Genomic DNA, 11,501 nt, shown 5'->3' with positions numbered 1-11,501 from the left:
TCTTCTCCCTGATGTTTTCTTGAAATTTCAAATTATCCTGAGAGTGATGTGATGAGTCTATCACATGACTTATCTTTCATTGGCAAGTTAGAATAAGCATACACAAACATTTGCTGAAGTTAATACTAATTTAAATATATATTTGGCATAATAATGGTAGGAATATAGCAAGTGCTCAGTATTTTCCCTAACACAGAGATCAAAAAGTAGCAATTACAGAAATTTTACAAGTTTAGCTCCTTTAATTTATTGCCAGGATTGTTTGAGTGACTTTCCTCTGAAAAAATTAAGAGTGAACAACCTCCTTCTGAGTTTATTTGAGCAATATCAGAAGTTGGGAACACCAATCAAGTTTTTCTAAGCTCTCACTCATAAAAATATACAGTAAGCCCTTAGCTAATTATAACTATTTAGAAGCCACAACGGGCTGATATAATGATAGCTAAATAAACACCATAGTAGTTTGTACACTGGCAAACCAAATATATTGACAAAAGTCTCTGTGGAGATCTTTGAGTCTTACAGCAATAGAATAAATTATACAGCAAAATTTTGGAGGATAAAGCAGTGGCTCTAAAACTGCTATGCACTTGAATTATCTGGAGAGATTTTCAAAATCCCAATGTCAGGTAACAGCTAATACCAATTAAGTCGGAATATCTGGGGGTAGAAGATAAACATCAGTATTTTTTAAGACACCCAATTAATTCCAACATGCAGCAAAATTTGGGAGCCACTGGAGTAAGGTAACAACTTTATATCCAACATAACTGCTTTAAAAGTATTAGAAGATGTTCATTACACGTTTAATTTGGAAAGGTAACAGGAATAATTCTTTGATCTCTTCCTCCCACTAGTCTCTGACCACCATTCTCCCTAAGCTTTTCCCTTGACAATCCAACATTATCTGGCTTTGGGGAGAAGACAAGAAAAATGAGAAAGGTCTTTAAAAAGATCAAAATGTGCAGTCACTCAGTATTAGAAGATTTGAGTTATTACTATTCTGATTCTGTCAACCGCCTATTACCCACTTTGTGTTCAACACTCTGAATATTGACACCGGCTCCACTTGCTTATGATTAAGGTCAAGATAAGAAGCACTAGGGCACTAATGGCTGCCTTTAAGCTCCGCCTAGACTCTGAGAAGTAGGAGAGACATTATTAATGTTAAGTACAGGAGTTACATCCTTCCTTCTTGTTACATCTGAAGGGTTTAACTCCCCCTTCAATCAATCCTTCTCTCAGGATCAAAAGCCCCACTTTAGATTTCTGTTGTCTTCATTGTGTCATGGAATTTTTTATTAGGGGGATTCCCCACAACTTTGGGGCCCTGACTCTAGAACTCCAACTGATTCTCACAGTGAAGAATCTAAAAATATCCCTGTGTGGCTCCAACAGAGGTAGAGGATGAGTAATCATTGTGAAATATCCCTAGAATTAATTCCATAACCAAGGCCTACTCTCCAGAAGATAAGAAGAAATTCCTCCCACACCATCCCCCTTTGGTATTCCCACCATCCCAAAGAGAAAAAGAAAAAGTCAATAATGGTTGGGAATTCAGTGAAATATATTTGGAATGCCATATCCAGGGAAGACAGGAGGGAACAGTAGTGGGGGAAATCCATACCAGTGGAGAAACAATTATGAAGATCACAGCTCTGAGACATAGGGCCACTGAAACACTGAGACTTAACTAGTACATTAGCCTCTTTCTCCAATAGCTTACTGTAACACAGGGCTCCAGTGGATTACAACTGTAGGACAGTTTCTCCATGAGGAAGAGTGTTTAGGAAAGCCTGAAGTCAAGAGGGGTTAAAAAAACAAAGACGGTAGAGGAACTTGAATTCTCTGGCACTTACAGCTACAGAAAACATTAAACAGACCAAATCCTAGCCATATTATATGTCCTCTTACTAAAGCCCTATTTAGCCACTTGGGTTTTCCAAGTGGCTCAGCAGGTAAAGTATCTGCCTACCATACAGGAGGAGAAAGGGCTTTGATCCCAGGGTCGGGAAGATTCCCCAGAGGAGGAAAATGGCGACCCACTCTCTTGTCTGAAAAATTCCATGGACAGAGGAGACTGGCAGGTGACAGTCCGAAGGGTCACAAAGAGTTGGACATGATTGAACAACCAAGCACATTTACCTCTGCCCCTATTATCCTATTCAATAAGTCTGGCTTTCAAAAAAGATTAAAAGGAATGAAGAAAGGCAAGAGAAAAAATGGAGAAAAAACAATTATCAGGCTCAGATGTTACAGAATGGTTGAAATTATCAGACAGGAGATTTAAAATAACTATGATTTATATGCTAAGGGCACAAATATTAAAAGCAGACAGCACACAAGAATATACATGTAAGAAGTGAGATGAATACTCCAAAAAAGGATCATACAGAAATCATACAGAATCATACAGAAATGCTAGAAATCAAAAACATAGTATATATAAATAATCCCTTTGAACAACTAATCAGAAGGCTCAAAACAGCTGAGGAAAGAATCAATGAGCTTACAGATAGATTAATAGAAACTTCCCAAATCAAAATGTAAGAGGAATAAAATGAACTAAAAAACAACAAAATAGAGCATTCAAGTACTGTGGGAAAATGTCAAAAGGTGTGACTTACACCTTTAACATAACTGAAATACCAGAAGGGAGAAAGGAGAAAAAACACAAATGAGGAAAAATACCCCAAGTACTTAGAAATTAAATAATACAAATAACTCATGTCTCAAAAAGTGTTTAAATACTTTTTAACAAAGGAAAAATAAAGTACATATAATAGAAAATAGGAAAGCTACAAAATCAATAGCCTAAGCTTCTACTCTAGAAAACTAGAGAAAGAGGAACTTAAGCCTAAAAAAAGCATAATAAAATAATAATTTTGAGCAGAAAACAATAATAAGAAAATAAAGGAGAAAAATCAATGAAACCAAAAGACACACTTTGAAAATATCAATTAATTGATAAACATCTCAACTCAGACTAAGCAGGGAAAAGAAAAGTGAGAACACACAGATTACCAGTATCACAAGTAAAAGAGAGGTCATCACTAGTGATTTTGTGAAATTAAACACATAACAAAGAACTAGTATGAATAACTTGATGCCTACAAATTTGATGACTTAGATGAAATGAACCATATGTAGATGGTAGCACACTTTAAATGGATATATAAATTTGTCAAAACTCATCACAATGTATTCTTAAAATGTGTTCATTCTATTGCATATAAATTGAACCTAAATAGACTTTTTTAAAAGACAAATCTCATGAATTTGAAATAAGAAACTTGAAGAATGTCTTTCACCTCTGAATCTCATTTCTTCTTGTGCTGAGTTGAAACATTAGAAGCAGTATGTAAGAAAGTATCTCACATGATACATTTCACATTTAGGTAGTCAGTGAAAGTGAGTTTCCTTTTCTGCTTCCTGAATAAAATTATCACTTAAAATGTAAGAATTTTAAAACTAAAACTCCTACAGTAACTTGATCACATTTTATACTGTGATACATACCTTAATCTTTAGCACAGATTTAACAAATAAGTCAAATAACGGTTGACTTCAAGGATAATTTCTTTACCTACCTAATCCGATTCATCCTTGAAGACTATATTTAGGAGTTATTTCATCTAGGAAGACTTCTCTTACCAATACTACCTCTCGATGCTGTCGTGCCAGGAGACTGTGGGTGTCTCTCCTCTCTGCATCCATGTTGATATCCCTCTGTATCAATAACACCTGCTATTGTCTATTACCTAACACCAAGTCTCGACCAGAGAATATTGTTGTTCAGTCAGTCAGTCATGTCCGACTCTTTATGACCCCATGGACTGCAGCATACCAGCCTCCTTGTCCTTCACCATCTTCTGGAGCTTGCTCAAATTCATGTTCACTGAGTCAGTGATGCCATCCAACTATCCCATCCTCTGTCACTCCCTTCTCCTGGCTTCAATCTTTCCCAACATCAGGATCTTTTCCAATTTCACATCAGATGGCCAAAGTATTGGAGCTTCAGCATCAGTCCTTCCAGTGAATATTCAGAGATGTTTTCCATTAGAGTTGACTGGTTGGATCTCCTTACAGTCCAAGAGACTCTCAAGAGTCTGCTCCAACACCACAGGTCAAAAGCATCAATTCTTTGACACTCAACTTTCTTTATGGTCCAACTCTCACAACCATACATGACTACTGGAAAAACCATAGCTTTGACCAGACAGATGTTTGTCAGCAAAGTAATGTCTCTGCTTTTTAGTACCCTGTCTAATTTTGTCATAGAGAATATTGCCTAAGTATGTTATCACAAGTGTACTCACAGAAGGAGGGAAAACATGATAGTGCAGAAGAAAAACCCAGGCAAGGATTTAGTCTTGGGTCTCAGCTGAAACCCAGCTTTGCTTTACTCCCCTAGGGAGCCCCAGAGTATTTCATTGCCACACAGGGTACATCCAAGCCTAACACAAGAAACCAGCCTTTTCCTCTTCAACCACTCACCCTCCTGCTTTCCCCCTCACTCACCCATCAGTCAAGATCACTACCCATGGGCTATCCCACAAAAGGGCATACTCTCTAAGCTAAGATGGTGATTCTTAGAAGAAAAAGGCAGCTGTTAGCCATTAGCAGCCACACACATAGCAACTGGGGGAGAGTGTACCAGGCCAGCAAAGGTCACCAAAAGTAACTGCTACCCCAACATAGATTTACACTCTAGTAAATGTTTAAAATATTGTGGAGGAACATGAGCTCTTGAATCAGATGGCCTGTAGATTAAAATCCCATTATGTATCTTTGTGCAAACCACTTAACTTCTCTAAATGTTAGTTCCTGAGATAAAAATAGCAGTGTCTACTGCACGTTGCTATCATGAGAAGTAAATGAAATAATATATGTAAAGTTCTCAGGCCTGTGTCTGGAACATAAGAACTTAATACATGTTAGTGTTACTGTCATTATTGCTGCTACTGCTGCTATTGTTATTATCATTATTATTATTATAGAAAGTTCCTTACATATGAACCTTCAAGTTGTGAACTTTCAATGATGGGAACATACATGTAGGTCAGTTCAATGATGGGAACAATCATGTAGGTAAGTACATGTGCCTGGTGTACACTGTCATGTGCATGCATCCTCTACAAGTGGTTGTGATTTTGTCTACTTTACAGTACTGTAGTACAGTATGTTTATTTCAAGCCCAGGATGTTCAGAAGCAAGCATAAAAGCAGCAGTGATATAGTTGGTACTGCTAAGAAGTACCCAGAAATAACAATGGGGGAAAAAAAGAAAATAATTCAGAGAGTGGAGCAAGGCGAAAAGATGCTAGATGTTGTTTGTTCTTATAACATGAATCAATCAACCATCAGCATGATTCTAAAGAACAAGGACAAGATCATGGAATATGTGAAGTCTACTGTGCCAAGGATGTCCACAATATTATCAAAGAAGCATGGAAAAGTGATGGAGGAGATGGAGAAACTTCTCAGTGTGTGGATGCAGGATCAGCATGAGGATCAAGTCCTGCTCAGCTTAAAGTTGATTCAAGAGAAAGCTAAAAGCCTTTATGAAAACTTGAAGAAGAAACACTGCAAAAAATCAGGGAGGGGCATCTTTTAATGCTGATCATAGCTGGTTTCATCAGTTCAAGGCTAGAGCCAGCTTTCACAATGCCAAAGTAACTAGCAAGACAGGGAGGGCAGATAAGGCAGCTGACTGGTAATTTCCTGAAATGCTTCAAGAAATTACCGATAAAGGTAAGCTTTTTACCCAAGTAGGTTTTTAGTGTGGATGAGACAGACCTGTACTGGAAGAGAATGCCAGACCCAAGTTACACCAGTAAGGAGGAAATGTTGATGCCAGGCTATACAATAGCAAAGGACAGGCTAATTCTGTTGTTTGGTGGCAATGCTTCTGGTGATATGAAGCTGAAGCTTCTCTTAGTTTATCATTCAGAGAACTCAAGAACCCTTAAAAACCTAGCCAAGGACTCTATTCCTATTGTGTGGAAGAGTAATCACAAAACCTAGGTCACACAGGCAATCTTCCAGCAACAGTTTTTCCACTAATTGTTCCCGGAGGTGGGGACATATTGCTTGGAGAAGGACATCTCATACAACATTATTTTGCTGCTCAACAATGCTCCAGGCCACCCCCATTCATGGATGACTCATCCCAATGTCAAAGTAGTGCATCTGTCACAGAATTCTATGTCACTCATCCATACTATGGACGAGGGAGTTATAGCGATTTTCAAGAAACATTATTTATATCACACTTCTCATCAGGCAGTAAAGGCAAGTGATAAATCTGGATCAACCTTGTGACAAATTTGGAAATATTATCACATCTACATCTACCTGCAATGCAGGAGAACCTGATTCAATTCCTGGGTTGGGAAGATCCACTGGAGAAGGGATAGGCTACCCACTCCAGTATTCTTGGGCTTCCCTAGTGGCTCAGACAGAAAAGAATCTGCCTGCAATGCAGGAGACCTGGGTTTGATCTCTGGGTTGGAAAGATCCCCTGAAGAAGGGAACAGCTACCCACTCCAGTACTCCTACCTGGAGAAATCCCATGGACAGAGGAGTCTGGCAAGCTACACTCCATGGGGTCTCAAAGAGTTGGACATGACTGAGCGATGTTCACTTTCACTTTCATGACATGTAGAAGGCCACAAAAAACATTGACTTCGATTGGCATGAGGTTACAGCCATCATTATGAACGGGGTCTGGAAGAACCTTTGCCTGCCAATTGCTCATGATTTTCATGGATTTGAGAAGGTGGATGAGGAGTCCAATGAGGTCTTCAGCAACTTAGTGGCCCTCAGCAAGAAGGTGGAGCTAGATCTGCAAGAGGATGACTTCACTGAACTCCTTGCTGTGCAACACAAGGAGCTTACTAATGAAATCCTAATGGAACTGGATGCCCAAAGAAAGGATGAAGAGAGACAAGAGTAAGAAGTAACTGAAGACAGGAAATTCAAGGGGATATTCTTTATTTGAGGAGGCACTGTCAGCTTTTGAGGCACAGGATCGGAAAGTAGAATGGTACACAAGGTTACAGCAGCCATTCAGAAAGCAATCCAGTGCTACCACGTCATCTATTTTGAGAGAATAAAGAGCTACTATACTACTCAGTGGAGAAGGCAATGGCACCCCACTCCAGTACTCTTGCCTGGAAAATCACATGGACGGAGGAGCCTGGTGGGCTGCAGTCCATAGGGTCGCGGAGAGTAGGACAAGACTAAGTGACTTCTCTTTCACTTTTCATTTGCATGCATTGGAAAAGGAAATGGCAACCCACTCCAATGTTCTTGCCTGGAGAATCCCAGGGACGGGGGAGCCTGGTGGGCTGCTGTCTATGGGGTTGCACAGAGTCAGACACGACCGAAGCGACTCAGCAGCAGCAGCATACTATTCAGCCATCATTGGGTCACTTCTTCAAAAGGGTAGACGGAAGTGAAATCAGCAAGGAAACCAGAACCTGTGCCATCAACATCAGGTGCGAGTGAAACTGCAGCTTGCCCTCCATCTCCTGTTGCTGATGATCCTTCAGTTCCACCATCTCCCACCTTCTCTCCTGCCTCCAGTCAGTAACTCTTCTTGTTCACTTGATGCCAGCTCCTGTATGCCAGCTGTCATATTGTACTATTATACTTTTTAAGGTACTGTACTATAAGATTAAACATATTTTCCTGATTTTTGTGTTTATTTTTTAATGTATTATTTGCATTTATAAACCTATTACAGTACAGTACTATACAGCTGATTGTGTAAGTGGGTACCTAGGCTAATTTCTTTTTTTTTTTTATTTTATTTATTTATTTTTTTATTTTACAATATTATATTGGTTGGTTTTGCCATACATTGACATGAATTCGCCCCGGGTTTACATAAGTTCCCCCTCCTGAACCCCCCTCCCTAATTTCATTGGACTTATGAACAAACTGGACTTACAAATGCACTCTCAGAAGGGAATTCATTCATATGAACCCCTACACGTGTATTTTAATTATCAGAATAAGGGTCTATATTCCTCACTAGCTAATTAATCAGGTAAGCAAAACAAAAACAAACTCTTAACAGGCACAAACACAGCTAATACTAACAGCTGAGCCTAGGTGCTATCACGAGGTGGCCTGCCATTCACAGCTAAACTGTGGCACCCTTTTCTTGAAATTAACCACGAAGAGTATTGACATCAGACAAGGAAGCTCTGTGACTCTGATCAAACAAGATGAAAATGACCATTGCATGAACTTGTCAGAACATAAACCAAATAAGATGACAGTGTGAATAACAAAAGGTACCAAACATCGTCCTCTCCTGGCTAACATGACTAACAATTGTTTCTTTGCCAATAATATGCTTAGCCTCACAGTATTCTTTCATCTTTCCAGATAAGACTCATTAAAACATCCAATTATATAATCTCCTGCTCCCTGACAGCATCCAATTCAGAGCAAACCCAACTTCTTTAAACCTTCCTCAAATCTTCCTCAAAAAATTACCTGACACAAGCTCAAATCCTATAATAAATCCTTCTTAACACTCTTCTATTGTGAAGCACCATGCTCCTCCACGGCATGTGGTCTCCTTCATTGCAATAAACCTATAAATTAACCTTCACTTGACCACAGATATATTTCTGATGGTCTTCGGTCAGAAGGTTTTGACACATTTTGGGTTTTGATTATTCACTCCTGTACTTTCAGTGCCGAAGATGAAAGTGCTTTTCATAAGAGCTTTTTGAATTGAAGAAATTAACCCCAGATACAAGTTTGTTCCAAATATCTGGATTGTGTTTAACAGCTAACACCAGTGCTTTCTACATTTTCAGTGAGTACAATAATTGAGGATACACAGATACCTACTAAGCATAGAACGAGAATGTTAGGCAAAACTGAGATACACACATAAATATCACAGTTTTGAGCATCTGGCCATCAATGGCAATAATGAAGAACAGTAAATCAAGGGCTCAGATACAGTTCTAAAATGACAAACTTGTGACTAGTACAGACTGCAACGACAGATGCTACTTCAAATCAAAGAGCTATCATCATCTTATGTGCCCAATACGAAGAGGGCTGTCTCCGGTTGTCACAGCATTCCTGGAAATCAAATTTGGACTGCTGCCACCTTACATAGGGTAGAGAAAAGTGACAATGATTAGAAACTCCAGTAGTAACTTAAACAGGAAGCCTATCCAGCTGATAGAAAATAATAGAAACAATGTAAATCCTCTATAGAAGGCGGATACTTTTGTAGTAGTTGGAAGAAACTCTCATATACAAATTAAACAGTGAAGCTCTATATTATTTTTATAAGGAAAAAATATGTCATCATTTAACTTTATAGTAATCTTTAATGTCCACTGTCGCTTTTTTCCCTCTAACTCTTTAGTATGAGGTAAAATGAGATCATTAAACTTCTGTTGTCATTGTGTAGCCACTAAGCCATGTCTGACTCTTTGGTGACCCCATGGACTAACACATCAAGATCCTCTATCCATGGGATCTCCCAGGCAAGAATACTGGAGTGGGTTGCCACTTCCTTCTCCAGGGGATCTTCCTGACACAAGGATTAAACCCATGCCTCTTGCAAAGGCAGGCAGATTCTTTACCACTGAGCCACTAGGGAAGCCCCACATTAAAATTTGATCCCCACAATCAGAGACATTACTTTGCCAACAAAGGTCCGTCTAGTCAAGGCTATGGTTTTTCCCGTGGTCATGTATGGATGTGAGAGTTGGACTGTGAAGGAAGCTGATTGCCGAAGAATCGATGCTTTTGAACTGTGGTGTTGGAGAAGACTCTTGAGAGTCCCTTGGACTGCAAGGAGATCCAACCAGTCCATTCTAAAGGAGATCAATCCTGGGTGTTCATTGGAAGGACTGATGCTAAAGCTGAAACTGCAATACTTTGGCCACCTCATGGGACAAGTTGACTCACTGGAAAAGACTCTGATGCTGGGAGGGGTTGGGGGCGCGAGGAGAAGGGGACGACAGAGAATGAGATGGCTGGATGGCATCACCGACTCGATGGACATGAGTTTGGGTGAACTCAGGGAGTTGGTGATGGACAGGGAGGCCTGGCGTGCTGTGATTCATAGGGTCGCAAAGAGTTGGACATGACTGAGCGACTGAACTGAACTGAACTGACCCCCTTCATATTAGGAAACTTTGTTGTTGTTTAGCCGCTAAGTCATGTCTGACTCTTTGCAACCCCATGGGCTGCAGGATGCCAGGCTTCCGTGTCCTTCACTATCTCCTGGAGTTTACTCAAATTCATGTCCATTGATTTGGTGATGCTATCTAACCATCTCATCCTCTGCCTCCCTCTTTTCCTTTTGCTTCCAATCTTTCCCAGCATCGGGGTCTTTTCCAATAAGGAAACTTAAGCTTCCCATTTTTAATTTAAAAAAATAACAAACTTTCAGAATGAACAATTTTCATAAATCAGTATCTTACATTCTCTCCCCTATGGAAATCATCCAAAATCAACAAGTAGAACTTTTAATGCAAACATTCTTTCCAATGAAGACAGATATCTCCAGTTTCTGAATTATATGTAAGGATCATCTAAAGCAATTATGGTCAAGAGAGTGAACAGTGAAGACTCTAGGAATAAAATTTAGAGTGGAATTTCCCTAGCGAAAAGCATACATAAAAATTCTCGCCAAATGCATCTGTAAACATCAGAGGTACAGACTGATGTTCAAAAACTATATCTTCTGATAAAAAGGGAGTGCAAGAACTGGGTATAAATAGGTTAGTAACTCAATTTCTCCTCCACTGTATTTGCTTCAGTGAAGTAGAATAAACAGAATACTAGAAAAGAAAAGAAGAAACTACAGTTAAATAAAGCAGCCTGCTCTTTGGCAACAGAAAGGAAGAGGAATTTGGAATTTTGAACAAAAGTAAAACTAGAACACTATCTTGACCTCCAAGTGGCCTTCTCAGGAAATTTCTTGAAAAAAACTGATGTAGGAAAAATCAATTCATTCATGATAAAACACAAAAAGGAACCATAGCAATATCAAAAACATATACTACAGACTTTTATTTCTGACCAAGATGGATTAACAGAAACCTTATTTATCCTCTCACCTTAGTCAGAAAACCATATAGAATACATAAAATAATGGTTTCTCAAGATATTGCACATCAAGAAACAAAGGGCAGTGATCGCTGAAAGACAGAAAATAGATGAGCCCTGTGGTTTACTGCCCAGTTTACTGTGCTGAGAGTTTCCAGGCACAGAGAAAAGAAACCCAGAAAGAGTCTGGCATATTCCCTAAGTTAAAGAAACCGAGGTGCAAGAATTCTTGGGGTGCAAGAATACCAAGTCTGCTCGAGTTCATAAAGCAGAGTACCGGAAGGAGCATAGCCTCACAGCAGAAGAACTCCAGAGATGTGTGTGTTAGGAAATTACCGAGGCTGGGGGAAATGTCTGTGAAAGGACTAGAGGTAATACTGCCGTGCTCACAGATACAAGGAA

The 11,501-nt window shown here is 39.4% G+C and overlaps 1 protein-coding gene across 1 annotated transcript; it reads left to right on the top strand.

Moving 5' to 3' along the window:
- Positions 1 to 5,202: 5,202 nt before the first annotated feature.
- On the top strand, positions 5,203 to 5,616 carry LOC148777104 (putative CENPB DNA-binding domain-containing protein 1). The gene has a single exon (XM_088839306.1). It carries the CDS (start codon positions 5,203 to 5,205, stop codon positions 5,614 to 5,616), a length of 414 nt encoding a protein of 137 aa, XP_088695432.1.
- The last annotated feature ends 5,885 nt before the right edge of the window (positions 5,617 to 11,501 follow it).

This window comes from Moschus berezovskii, chromosome 8, assembly GCF_049115385.1.
Source record: "Moschus berezovskii isolate FMDL1 chromosome 8, NW_MosBer_1.0, whole genome shotgun sequence".
In the NCBI taxonomy this organism is placed as follows: domain Eukaryota; kingdom Metazoa; phylum Chordata; class Mammalia; order Artiodactyla; family Moschidae; genus Moschus; species Moschus berezovskii.
The sequence above is the reverse complement of the archived record's forward strand: the minus strand, read 5'-3'. Positions and strand labels throughout refer to the sequence as shown.